Genomic DNA, 15,027 nt, shown 5'->3' on the forward strand with positions numbered 1-15,027 from the left:
TGTCTAGAAGACAGGTGAGCTGGTGGGTGGTGGAAGAGGTCTGCATACAAAGGCAGGTCGCTGTTCTCATGGATCTTGGCCAGCAACATAGAGGCCTTCTCATGGCAAATATGGGGCGGTGCTATGTTACTAAGTATTGGCAACCATGGCAATGGAGCTGCATGTAAAGTCCTGGTAGCAATACGCATGGCTTTGTTAAGCTCTGCATTGACCAGCCTGGTGTGAGACAAGCGACACCAGACCGAAGCGCAGTACTCTGCTGTTGAATAGCAGAGGGCAAGGGCTGATGTTCTAAGGGTTCGGGTGCTCATACCCCAGCTTGAACTGACAACTTTTCTGAGAAAAGTTGGGGGGTAATGGATCAGCATTCACATCGTGCTAGCCATCACTGCCTGGCCCGGGCCAGGGAAGCTAATGATTCAACCAATGGACCAAATTCAGCAATGAATCTTGGTCACGTGCTATCTGACTGTGAGCCCAATGTATCGCCATCCTTCGACTTTCAAGCCATTGGACCAGCCCTTTGAATTCTTCAGCTTAACATTGAGGACCTGTCAGCAGCCAAACGCAGCATCATTAGTGCCTTAGCTACTCGTCGCAGTATTGACGTGATCTGTTTGCAAGAAACTCATGTTGCAATTAGTGTAGCAAGATGTTATGGTATCAATGGCTTTGGCCTCATTTCACTCACCCCAAATGTCAAATATGGCTGTGCAATATACATGTGCTCTGACATATTTGATGTTGTTCCGCTTTCCTCCTCCAGGTTTTACAATGCGATCCAGGATTGCCAATGTATATAAGCCGCTGAGTGTGCACTGGAACCAGCAGGTCCTTCCAATACTTGATCATCCACCAATCTTTGTTGGTGATTTTAACAGCCACCACTCTGAGTGGGGGTTCACTGATTCGGATGACGATGTTGAACGATTGATGGATTGGGCAACTAACGATGACTTTGTGTTGATTCACAATGCAAAACAACATGGCACACTTCTTTCAGCCAGATGGTTGAAAGACTACTCTCCCAAACTTTGCTGGGTCAGTTCACTAGATGGCTGTTCACAAGCCCTGAGCCGTGTAGTACCTGATAACTTTCCCCATAGCCAACATAGACCATCACTCATTCACATCGGGCTCCAGCCACACACCATTTGAAGCTCAATCAAGTGTTGGTGGAATTTCCAGAATACAGACTGGGAAAAGTTCTGTGCCATACAGGAACGCAGTGTGGTTACCATTCCATTGCATTGTATCCCAACCCAGTCAAAGACGACTACCACCAGTTCTAAAGAGCTATTTACAAAGCCACATGCTCAGTTATACCAACTCAGCTATTCCTTGCTCAGGAAATTCCAATTATCTAGTGACCTGGACATCACTGACCACTTGACTGAGTCTCTGAATGCTGCCATGCTCACTCAGTGGAAGGAATCTACAGAGAAGCTTTGACTTAACTTATTGCAGCGGAAGTGCTGGAACTTGATCCGCCGGCTGGGTGCTACTCAACAACTTTCATGTCAAAATCATGCACTGGTTAAGCCCAGTGAGGTTGCAAGCTATCTAATGTGGGTAGCAAAGGTCCCATTGGAGAAGCCATTCAAATGAAAAGTACACGACGAATGGTGCCAACTTCGACATCAGAATGTGGAGTCAACCAGAGACATTCATGGTCAATGAGCTAGATAAGGCCCTTAACTTCATCAAGCCCGACACAGCGGTGGGCTATGATAATATCTTGCTGGAATTCCTCAAACACCTTGGACCAAAAGCATTACAGTTGCTTACTAACTTCTACATATGGGTTATTAATGCCTCCTTAAGCTCCCAAGTATTAAGGACAAGGTCACTCAGTACGATAGACTTTCAAGTGGTTAACCAGCTCTGCTCACTGGCATGGGAGGGAAGGATGGGCCCTCCTTGCCCCCCTTGAGGTGGCTTTAACAGGGAGCAGTTCTTTTGTTCAGCAGACTTCAGAGGCTGCTGTTTTGACCAGCTCCTGCATGGGAGTGAGGAAGGGCCCCAAGGAGAGAGAGCTTCTTGCACCTGTTCCTTTTTCATGCATAGCTAAGCAGATGCCAGTCGCCATGTAATCCATAATTTTTACCGTGTCCCTTTCACTGAGTTGTAGATGAATTTTTAAAAAATGAAGAAACATTTTTTAGACAGAATAAACGCAAGGACAGAAACAGTAAGAGGTCATGTAATTTAATACAAATATGATTTGATTAATGATGCCGTATTAATGTGACAGTACTAATGTGTCATGGTTCTTGGCCAAAATATAAAAATTACCATCTTAATTTTTCATTTAAAATCACTGAAGAATTTTAATTTGCAAGCTGCATAGCTAAGGAATCTTTTCATTACTGAGGATCTGTACATGAAAGTGTTGGGAGGGCGAGAACTCTCATTCCTTGGGCCACGAGAAGCTGTAGGCATTGAGGAATGACAATTTACAGGGACAGAGCACAGTCTACATGGCTTTCAATCACTCCCTATGAGTTGGCTCTAAGAAGGCATTGCAAATTCAGAGGAAACCAGGAATATGTAATTAGGGTGTATGGGCGGAAGAAAAGGTTGAAGGATTTGGGGTGGATACACAGTATGGGGCTAAAGCTATCAACTGCCAATATCTCACATGTAGTCCAGGCCAATTCTCAAATCACTGTTTCATAATAGTTCTTGCCACTTATACAATCAAATTAAACAGAAGTGAAGTGCTCAAGGCAACACAGCAAATCAGTGGGAGAGCTGTTCGAAAATTCAGGTACTCCAAAGACTTAAGTGTGGCTGACATATGAGGTGTCTAATGAAATTTTAATCTCCAAGAAGGGACAGTTGTTTCTCTTTCCTTAGCAATGGCACAGTTTCTAGATTTTCTGTCAACTGGCCAAACTGCATCTTCACCTGTTTTTGGAAGAAAAAAGATAAACTGAGGGAAACATGAGCCCATAACATGTTACATAGCTGATACTACAAATGTTTCAATATAGTCTTAGGACCTTGAAGGGGAACTAATGCAGCAGGTCCTGCTCCTTTTCACTTTTTGGATGAGAGAGCTTTGAGCCATCCCTGCTGGGAAATCTAAGTTCTTCAGGCTTAATCCCTTTTGACCCCTTAGCTACCTCTTGCAGCTCTTTACATAGACAAGGAGACTGGGACTTTTTTGAATGATACCTCTTTATTCCTTTCCCTGTTTCATCAGCCTATTCTCCCTACTGTACATCTGTTTTCTCCATATTCTTTGTCCTCATCCTCTCTTTAAAGCACCTTTCTAAACCAAGATTATGTTGTTTTTAATGCAAAAAAGTACAAAATGCAAAAGCAGCAGCAAAAAACCTGTGCCTGCTAACAGTGACTCCAAAACAGGCAGTCTGTTTTACTTAGTGTCACCCACCTTCCAGACCTTCATATTTTCAGTCTCATACATGAGTAAAAAACAAAACAAAAATAAGGCTTATAATTTTCTGCAGGCAGTCACACAAAGTGCAAAACTAAAATCAAATATACCCAGAAGAGCCACATTTCAGAATTTTCTCCGCCTCCAACACAGAGCAAAAATACAATTTCCTTCCAGCCCTTTGGCTTAAATAAAAGCTTGTGAATTCTTATAAAAAGAGCTACTATATTACTTTATTCAGCCTCCTGGACAGTAACTAACTTAATAGAAGGCTGACTTGTGTTTTTAGTTGTTTTTTCCAGTTCCCTGAGGCTCACAAAACTATAATCCCTGCTTTTGCCTCTGTCCATTACCTACAGACATGGAAAATGCATGCAGCCTGGTGTCACATGGGGTGGTATAATCACAGGGATTGCTAAACAGTGTAAGGAACTTCAGGTTTGAACCATAGCTTCCCATCGGGGTCAACTCAATTCTTCTTTGTGAACTAGACTGAGTACCATGTGATTCACTGTGCATATAGGTCTTTCAGATGAGATCTTAAAATCTGGAGGTCTTGTCTCAGTTGATGTTAAAGTTTCCATGATACTTTTCTTGAAACCAGAAGTTTTCTCTGGTGTCGTTGGCCAAAATTAACACTCCTCCCACTGAGTACTGATGGCTTGCTGCTCTCTCTCACAAATATGGCAGCATTTTAGTGGTACTGGAGGTATATGGTGTATAGAATATTCGGGAAATCTTTCATGATGATGGGTGTTAAATATATGTAAGACCGTTTTAATTTAGAGAAACAATCTCAGTGTGATGATTTGGGGAATTTGTCTATGTACACCTTATAAACTGATGTTACGAAGTTATGAAATTGTTGTATCATTGAATGCCTGTTATGTGGTGGTAGAGTCCACCATTTGCTGACAGGGACAGGGACTTCCCTGGTCTCTGCCAGACCAGAAACAACAGAGAGTTATAAACTGTGCTGTAACTGAACAATGGGTTTGCTAAGGTAATTGCCTGAATGGGGAAAACAGTTTGACCAAGTTTCTCCCCAGAGGGCTGGTGAATTGGAGAGTGGAAAATCACCAGCAGCAGAACAAATAAACCAGGTGTTGGCAGAGAAACATAAATTCAAGTAAGTCAGATAGACACAGGAAGCGTTGGGCAGGAGAGCGGGGCATGTTTTGTAGTAGGGCAGTCCTGTTTAACTATGGGACCAGACAAGATCAGAGAAAGCTGACTGGCCTAGAGAGGGGAGAGAGACTCTGATTCTGAAGAGAAGCTGTGGGCTTCAGGAGCAGGATCCTGGATACAACACTGGACTTTGCCAAAGCTCAAAGCATTCCTCAGAGTGTTGAGGAAACTGATCATGGAAATGCATATAGGTGTGTTTATTATTTTGTCTAGATATGTGTATTTCTCATGCTGCTAAGTAAAGAGTAAATCGTGCTTAGATTCCTGTGAAAAACTTGCGTATCTGTTTGCTTTCAATGTCATGTGTCCCTGAAGGGTCAAACTGTAAGCCTAGAACAGCCACATGGCTTGAGTTCTGGGAGATGGTGTGTTTAGGCTACAGACAGACTTTGAGGGGTCAGCACTAATCCCAGAGGTGAGGCAGTTGGACTGAGGAGTCCCAGCTGTCTGGAGAGGGTGCTACAGAGGATCTCTACGACAAGAATGTGTCTAGAAACCCCACCCAGGCACAGTGTCTGGATTCTGTTCAGACTCAGGAGGCTCAATGCACATGTGCCTAATGAGGTAGAGCTTGGTGAGTGTCCAGGCAGAAAGGGAGCATGTGTGTGTGTGTGTGTGTGTGTGTGTGTGTGTTTGTGTGTGTGAGACATCCCCCCCCCCAAGCAACTCCATTCCACTGTAACTTTAATTGCTAAAAGGATAGATATAAACACAACAGATACATAAAGTCTAATTTCATTTAATTCTGCTGTTGGTGCTCTAGGGCGCCAACTTCTAGCTGTTTCAGCCATGAGCATAAATACCATTTGCTGAAGCCTGCTTACAATATGAATTGAAAATGTACAGTGTAACTTAAGGAACAGACCAATTGGAGATACTTAATAGACAATTACTATGTAGCATTGTCTAAAAGTAAAAACCACAGGACTGGGAAATCGGAAAACAGGGGTTCTAATCCCAGCTACCTAACTTGCCTTGTGTCTGTGCGCAAATCAATTTAACTTTGTCATGCCTCATTTTCCTTATCTGTACAAAGCGGCAGGGTACCATACCTAACAAGGGTGTTTTGAAGCTTAATCAAGTAGTGTGTGTAACATGCTAAGTATCACTACCAAGGCCCTAAAGCCCATTGCTTCCTTAAATACGTTAACTGTTTGAATTCCCCCTTCAGTTTCAACAGAGTCTAGTGTATGTCACTTCATGTCCTATAGTGCTGCTCTGAGCAGCTGTATGATTGCTTCTTTTCACCCCAGAGGTGGCTGTATTTCAAAGGTGAATGAAGTGATTACACAGGTCTGTAAATTGCCAATAATTTGGCTTAAAAAGAGGCTAAGTCATTTATTATTTATGTAATTATTTAGTCCAGTACCATCTTTGCGCATCCTTTGACATTTTGTAGGGGCAGCAGTGCCGCCTTCTGCTCCACCATGCCCTGTTGGTACTGCCATTAGATTGTCCACGAGTGCTTATTGTCCCTGCTTATATTGCAGCTACCATCTATATCTGGAGGCCATTCCACTACTCACGACCTGTGGATGCCCTTGGCGGCCCATGACACTGCCCCTGGGAAAGTGACCCAGAACTGAGTTTGAGAGACATGGACAACATATCACCCCATATCAGGAAACGTGATCATATGTGCTGTCTTTAGTCTGTTTGCAGAGTCAAATGCTAGGACAAGATTCCTAATACTGAAATCCTTAATTGTTGTTGGACATCTGGCTTTCAAAGAATGCTTATAATAACTCAGCTGCATTGGTCTAGGCAACTTGATTGTATTGCTGACTCAAGAATACCCAAGGCTATACGTTAGGGTCAGTTAAAGCAAGACACCTGCTCTCCTGGTGACCAGTCCAAATAGTATAAAGATATACCAAAGTCACACTGGAAAGCGTGTCAGGCCTACCCCAGTAACTGGGAAGCAACAGTCCATGACAGAGCAAGGTGGCAGCAGATTTGCCATGTTGCCGTTAACCGCTTTGAAACAAGGCACATCAACACCTTACGTGAAAAACACAAACAGCAAAAAGCAAGGACACAACAGCCTGCAATGGTCTTGCACAATTTTGTCTGTCCCACGTGCAGTCATGCTTGACGTTCTCGCATCAGTCTGATCTCACATGTGTGTGTTCATTTATTGTGTTCACGGAACCCTCGTAGATCAATACCAATGCAAGACTCCATCCATCCTGTTATTTAGTACAGTGAAAGCTAGTTCAGTGTCTGTTTTGTGTAGGTATGTTAGAATTATTCAATTCATTAATATTGTATTGTTTAAAGTGACAGGTATGAATGTGAATAAAGCGTTAAACAATAGATAATGGGCTTTAGAAGTCTGACATGGAACTATAATTAAAGTAGAAGATTGAACAGTTTTAGTTAGCCAACTATTTTCCTAATGAGAGAGACATAAGGAAACTGTTGTATCACTGAGAACTGGAAGCAAAATGGAAGACCATCAGTGTTTACACTTCACCTTTGGATATGTCCCCATTTCTTGATTGTACCAGTTATTGCAGCTCTCAAAGCTCTATTGCTATTTCAGGAAAGGATTTGGACAAGAAATGCTGGAAGAAAAATGTAACACTCACAATTTCATTATAAGTAGGGTCAGTGCTTTTTGGAACTGCTTTCGTTTTCCTTCTGCTGACTTCATCAGGATCTGGTAAAAGATAAAATTCAGCATGTGCAGTTGGGACAGAGCCATCTGGGAGATGCTGTAGAACAAAAGGGTTATAAATATGAATGTCTGTGTTTCTAGCAAGGAAAACAAATAGAGAGAGACCAAATTAAATCTGGACTTAAAGCAGACATGAGGAGACTTATTACACTGACAATGTTTTATTGGTATAAAATGGAGTACTAACCACTGTAAACAACAGAAATACACAGAATTCAACCACATATTGTGTTGGGGAAAGTAAACGAAAAAATAAAAACAAAATAAAATTCTCCAGATTTAATACTTTTTGTGGAAGAATCCTTAAGCATCAATCCACTTTAACTTGTGTGAAACTGGTATGCAACGTAGCCCTTACATTCTTCAAAGCAGTGCACAGAAACTGGAGTTTAGCCAGACATCTCCTATTGACTTTAACCCATAAAAAATGAGCCAGTTCCAATGTTGATATGGGGACAATTGATTGTTTTTAAGGGTGTTTCATAGAGGATGCTAGCACAGAAGATCCAGGAGCATTTTCAGCTACAATACGGGCAGGAAGGGATACTTATATAAAGTCTGTCCCATGTCCCACCTCTACACAGCTGGGAACTCTCTTTATTCCCCCCATTAACACTACACATATTGACTATTGGGCCAGGAATCAGCTAGGACAGGAAGAGAAAAGGCCAAATGAGAAGGAATGGCTGTGGAGGTCCACTAGTACTTTCCTTCTTGATATGTGGATAGAGACAGCCAGAAATTTGGCCCTTAGAAAAGGAGATGGAGATTGCAGAGAGTTATGGTTAGTTATCTGGGAGAGGGTCTGTGTAGGGATCATTAGTTGTGAGAAGAGATAAATATACTTGTTCTCAGTGACCTATGAATATAGGAACCAAATCAGGTCAGTGATCCATCTAGCTCAGTATCCTGTCTCTGATGCCCCTACTGGATGTTTTACAGGAAGATGCAAACAATCCATAAGTGAGCAATTGTGGAATAGGGGGAAGTTTCTTCCGAGTCAGTTAGTGTTGGCTTATGCTTGTGCATAGCAGTGCCTGTATTCCTCACTAAGGATCTCCCAAACCAGGGGCCATCAAAATGCTGACAACACAACATGCAATTAGACAGCACAACATGTAACATGCCGTCATAGATGTTTTACAAAATGTCAGCAATCTTGAGGGTGTTTTTAGGCTTTTAGAAAGAAAGCGTACTGGCCAGTTTGCAAGCAACAGAAGGAAGTGGGCATCCATGGACAGAAAGTGAAGTGAAACTCCATGTAAATTAACAAATAAAAGAATTTTCTGAGTGGATGGGCTCCACGTGTTATTTTGGCTGCACAATCATATTTATATTCCTCACTTCAGCTTCACTTGACCCACGACAAAGCAGTTGCTCAGATTTGGATAATTCACAGTATGGTACCAGAAATGTTAGGTTTTCCTGCAGGAACAACATATCTTTGAACTGGAGATGCTACAGGCATCCCAGCGATAACTAACATCTATGTAGAAGAGAAGATGCATAGATGCATGTGTGAGTGTGTTGATATAACAATTAGCGGATGGCACAAAGACTTCTTTTTTTTTGTTACTTGAAGTGATCTCTCACAGTATACGATTTGGTCCAACCATACAGCTTAATGTGACTATGACTAATGTTATTACTGCTTACATAGCACACTGCTGGCATTATACAAATCATCTACAGCTCCTCCCCCACTCCTTCTTTCCCCACCAAGAGTTTAGGGCAGAAGTGAAAAAGACTATAGTCAATTTTAAATACATAAGGAATTTAGATAGGCAGGATGCAAATTATGCAAATAGGAACTTTACTAACGCATTGAGGCAAACAGACAATTTTATAGGACACAGCACTGCATTGTTAAATTAACACAGTATTAGGAGTCATACAATCCATTGAAAAGCCCCTCTCCAAGGCTTTTGGACCTAGGGTGACCAGATGTCCTGATTTTATAGGGACAGTCCCAATTTTTGGGTCTTTTTCTTATATAGGCTCCCATTATCCCCCACCCCGTCCCGATTTTTCACATTTGCTGTCTGGTCACCCTATTTGGACCTGTCATCATATATTAAAAATCCAATCATACTAGCACCTGCAAAAGTAAACTCAGCACTCTCCCCCAAACTGTGCAGGAACAAACCAATCTAGCCTTAAACATCAGTCCAAGGTGCACAGATCCTCCCCTTCACCAGCCCCTTTCCTCTGCTAGGAAAAAGAGATGAGCTTTTCAGCATGCCCTGAAGGGTCAACATAGTTCAGACCAAAAGGGAGAGTGGATTCCAAAATTCAGGGTCCCTCATGGAGAATGCTCTGACCGCAGCTCCCTCTCTTTTCAACTGGGAAGAGGGGGTCCAGCTCAAGTCAAAAGCAGCATCTTCTATCCCACCCAGAGTCAGCATTCATAGAGCGCACGTGTCACATGTTCATGGAGAAAAACTCCGTAGTCAGGAAGTGAGGTATCATGTTCTGCAGTAGCTTCAGCTGCTGAGTTGATATAAGTAGAATTGGGTGAAAAACTGAGTTTTTGGTTCAGCCTACAAACTGAAAAGTCAGGGAAAATACTTGGTGTGAGAAAGAGAAAGCAGTCCCCTTTTACAACTCTTAGCCCAGCGGTTAGGGCATGTGCCTGGAATATGCAAGACCCAGATTCAAATCCCCACTCAGGAGAAGAGACTTGAATGGAAACCTCCCCAGTACCAAATAAGTGCCCTAACCACCAGGCTGTAGGCTATCAATCTCACTGTTGAAACAGTTCCATGAAGTATAGGTTATACTGCTCTCAAATCTTTCCTCTTGAATGTACTTAAATATTCATTGGGCCAAAGAGAGAATGATCTATAGTCTATTGATTAAGGAATTCACCTGGGTGGTAGGAGATGTGAATTCATTTCTTCTCTCTGCCTGATTCAGAGGAGGGATTTGAATTCACATCTCCCACCTCCCAGGTGAACACCTTAATCACCAGGCAGATCTCCAGCTGGTGGGGGCAACCTGGCCCACAATGTAGCAATACGATCTGGACCCAGATTATGCTAGGGGCCTTTGAAAGGGACTCACCTACACAAGAGTGGGTTGGTAGAGGTAAGCTGCGTTGGAGTTTTGATGGAGCAAGGAATAATAGTAATCAGGGTAGGCAACTTTAACATCCCCAAACAGCTATATTTAGGAGTGACTGGTCCACATAATTTACTGTAGTTGCCTTTGAAAAATATGATATTCAGACATGAGTTTATTTAGGAAACACATAACTTACTACAAAAACATAAATCTGAAGAACAGACAACCCTGAATGACAAACAGGTCAAAACTAACGCTAACACATTTGAGACGAGATCTCAATATTCATTTTGTCCTAATTGGTGAATCCTTATATAATCTCTGTTGCATGAGGTATTTGGGACGGCTTTTCTCAATTTGCACAGTAGCTCAGCACTGCCTTGTGAAGAACCCGTTTCACTGGGAGATTTCCTGAGACAAGGCATGCAATCAGACCTGATGAGGCTACAAAAGAGGCTTTAGTTTCTTCATTCAAAAGCATTATTGTCAGACACACCATCCCAGGAACAACTGGGAAATTTTGTCAATTTGGGAATCTCAGTGTGAAACCAAGGGTGGGATTAACACAGCAGAACTATCAAGAAATCTTTGTGAAGTGACTGTCTTGGCTAAATTGAGCACTTATCTGAATAAGGGAAAAAAGGAGAAAACACAGGGAAATATTACTTTCCTAAGAATGATGCTCTCCACTGCTAGCTTTCATGACATTGCATCGAGTGACAAACAGTCTGATTCTCCTCTGACTTTGTCCTGATTCAGAATACACCAGTGTATCTCCATCACTGGTGTTACATAAAGTTCAAGTAAATGAGAGGAATGTCATTGCTCGTCTCAGTTACTCCTATGTACATCTGTTGTGAAAATCTAGTATAAACATGGGATAAGATTTTCAAAAGCACAAGGAATAAAATTGGATGTGTTTTATGGAGGCCGCACTGGATTAGGAATAAAGAAAAGGAGTACTTGTGGCACCTTAGAGACTAACAAATTTATTTGAGCATAAGCTTTCATGAGCTACAGCTCACTTCATCTGTTACTCTAAACCTGGATTAGGACTAGTGGATCCAGAATGTCATTTACCCTTTCTAACATTTCCATCATCCTTTTTGTTGTTTTAGGAGAAACTGACATATCAAAAGAAGGTTGGTGGCTATTTTCAGAATTCTGCTTATTTTGGAACTTGCTGTGGTGTATAAACTAGCTGGAATTTTTTGATGTCTATAGACATTTTGGGTCAATTCTTCAACACATTGGCCATCTCACAGTCAAACAGTCTGATCACTGTGTCAAATAACTGAGCAGTAGTAGCTTATCTGTCTGAGGAAAGAAGCACAAGTCGTCATCTTGGAAATTCTGCTCTAAAGTTTTTGCTATTAGCAGATCAAAATGCCTGGTTTCTGTCCAGAGTCCAGGCTGTGGAAAGAGCTACAGTATGCCTGCAGGATATTTGGTTCCACATACTAACTGTTTGGTGCAGTCTTCATAGCTTGACTTTGCAAGAAAGCACAACACAAAAACCATGGCTTTGGGCCAAATTCGGCTCCAGTTTAAATCTGGAGTAACTTCATTAACCCATTTTCAGACATGACTTAGGCATTTAGGAGCCTTACTCTCAATGATAGTTCATAGGTCTCTTTTGAAAATGGGCCTTAGGTACTTTTGAAAATGTTATCTGTTAACTTTAGTGAAGTTACTTCAGTTTTAAATTAGCGCAAAATGTGGACCAAAGCCTTGGGTTTTCTGTTGTGTTTGCTTACAGAAAAATTCAAAAGCTACAAAGACTGGTTAATATATGGAACCAAATTCCCAACATATATGCTATTGTTCTTTTCATAGCCTGGACTATGAACAGAAACCAGGCATTTTGATCTGCTAATAGCCAAAGTTTAGTGCTGGATTTAAAAGCTGACTTCTTGTGCTTCCTTCTTCATACAGATAAACTATTATTGTTCAGTTATTTGACAAAGTGACCTGACTGACCCTGAGATGGCCAATGTACTGAAGAAATTGACCAAAAAGTTCTGCATACACTGAAAAAATTCCAACTAGTTTATATATCACAGGAAGCTCTAAAATAAGCAGAATCCTGAAAATAGTCACCATTTTGATATGTCAGTATTTCCTAAAACCACAAAGGGGATGATGGAAATGTTATAAAGGGATAGTAAACAACATTCTGGATCCACTACTCCTAATCCATGGAGCCTTCATAGGCACCAAACACTTCCAGTTTGATTTTTAATGTTGTGTGTCTTCATAGCAGTTGCTAAAATGTCATGCACTGGTGCAAAGTTGCTGATAGGGAAGATGATAATGGAGCAACAGTGTAAGAAACATTACCATACAAGGCACAATCTAAGGTTCATTGCAAGAACATTCAAGTTTTGTGCAGAGAAAGTTGGTAAACTCTGGGTGCCAGTCAATGGAAAGAGGCACTTCTTTTCATATCCCTAATTTAGTATTAAAAATGTGGCTCACAGAATATACCCTCTATAGCAAAGTTCCATAATTCATTCCACGTTAGATTTCCAAAACCGAAAGTGGTATTTGCTATGTACTTACAGAAATCCACCTAGACAGGTTATGGATTTGTGTAATTCAATATTAAATACACTAGTTATATTTTGGGAAAAGAGAGAAGAAATGAAATTTTCTACAAAAATTACATTTTGTTAGCCACTTGTTTCCCCTTCCTGACTACCTAACTCTCCTTTATGATGGAATTTTCTTTGACACTAAGAAAGACAAAAGGGTTTCTTCTAAATCTGGCATATTTAAAGCACTGAAATTCAGCCTGACAGCATGACTCCTGAGTCTCTTTAGCATGGGAGTCTGAAGGGAAATTTTTTGAAAGTAACAGATATTTTGCGGAAATTTTATCTTTGTTAGCACCTCTTCCCAAATGAAATATTTCCTTCTGGCAGTCATTCCTCAAAGCTCACTCTCTATCACTTTTTTGGCCCTGGCCTAAAAGCTGCTGATGCTCCAGCTCCTGGCATTCCTGATGCCTTCCATCCCTGGATGAAACACTCTGGTAGCTCCTGAACTTTGTCTGGGTTCATCTGCTGTTCTTTTTCCAGAAAAGGCTCCATCTCGCATTTTTCAATCTTTAAAAAAAAAATCACAGATACCTTCCATTCACAACCACTGCCTTCCCTCCTCTATAAATAACTTCCTTTCTTCTGCTTTCCATCCCTGATAAAAATATCTGGACATCTTCAAGTCTCAACTGCCTTCTTCCCTTCATAAATGAAAGATCCTTATGGCTCCTCCTGTCTCCCACTTCCAGCTTCTGCCTTCTACCACCCTCAGACAAAACTCCCCAGCAGACCCCACTCCCACCTGTGGTCGTCTTCACGTCCTCCCACAGAGACACACACTCCCCTTCCTCTCCTGAGCATTAAAGTTTTTAATAATGAAAGAATGACAACTAAATATTAAGCATGTTAAAATAAAATTATGGTTAATAGATACACAAAGTTTTCACAGCCCCGTAACAACATAGTTGTATTCTAAATGCAGACATGAAAGAGACTTGATTATAACCCATGAACAGAGGAAAAGGAAAATCCACTGAGGAAATCAGTCACAACACCCAAGTCATCAGAAAAAATAGTATCTGAATCCTGATTAAATTAAATCCTAGTGATAAATGCAGAGGCTCCATCAAAAGAATTAAATACACAGGCCATTTCATTTTTCTTAGCCCTGGTCTACACTAGGACTTTAGGTCGAATTTAGCAGCGTTAACTCGATGTAAACCTGCACCCGTCCACACGATGAAGCCCTTTTTTTCGACTTAAAGGGCTCTTAAAATCGATTTCCTTACTCCACCCCTGACAAGTGGATTAGCGCTTAAATCGGCCTTGCCGGGTCGAATTTGGGGTACTGTGGACACAATTCGACGGTATTGGCCTCTGGGAGCTATCCCAGAGTGCTCCATTGTGACTGCTCTGGACAGCACTCTCAACTCAGATGCACTGGCCAGGTAGACAGGAAAAGAGCCGCGAACTTTTGAATCTCATTTCCTCAAGAAAAAAGGCGCGAAACGATTCTCTGCTGCTGCTTTCACGGAGGGAGGGAGGGAACGGGGGCCTGACGATATGTACCCAGAACCACCCGAGACAATGTTTTAGCCCATCAGGCATTGGGATCTCAACCCAGAATTCCAATGGGCAGCGGAGACTGCGGGAACTGTGGGATAGCTACCCACAGTGCAACACTCCGGAAGTCGACGCTTGCCTCGGTACTGTGGAAGCACTCCGCCGAGTTAATGCACTTAATGCACTTAGAGCATTTTCTGTGGGGACACACACACTCGAATATATAAAAACGATTTCTAAAAAACCCGACTTCTATAAATTCGACCTAATTTCGTAGTGTAGACATACTTAGTAACAAAGCACAGTTTATATGCAACTTAACTTAGTGTTCCTGGGAAAAGTTAAAGCCTGCCTCCATAAAATGCAGCTTAACAACAAATATTCCTTCACTTTTGAAAAGATAGCATCGTCTGAGATAATTCTAAATTTAGAGCCCTAAAAAAAGAAAATCAGTACCTCAACAGCGGTATTAAAAAACAAGAAGTTCCTTCAAGAAATGGATTAATAAGGCGTATAGACCAGGAGTATAAAATGATATCAGAGCTGTGCAAACTAGAAGTTGTGTTCTTATTTAATAAGGACCCTCCAGG

The 15,027-nt window shown here is 41.6% G+C and overlaps 1 protein-coding gene across 1 annotated transcript in view; it reads right to left on the bottom strand.

The window, feature by feature from the left end:
- Positions 1–15,027, bottom strand: part of PIK3C2G (phosphatidylinositol-4-phosphate 3-kinase catalytic subunit type 2 gamma) — a 330,089-nt gene that overhangs the window by 10,940 nt on the left and 304,122 nt on the right. Inside the window, exon 33 of the mRNA XM_074938223.1 lies at positions 7,183–7,308. Coding sequence (XP_074794324.1) covers positions 7,183–7,308 — 126 coding nt within the window. The remainder of the gene's footprint in view (positions 1–7,182; positions 7,309–15,027) is intronic.

Source organism: Natator depressus, chromosome 1, assembly GCF_965152275.1.
Source record: "Natator depressus isolate rNatDep1 chromosome 1, rNatDep2.hap1, whole genome shotgun sequence".
NCBI lineage: Eukaryota > Metazoa > Chordata > Testudines > Cheloniidae > Natator > Natator depressus.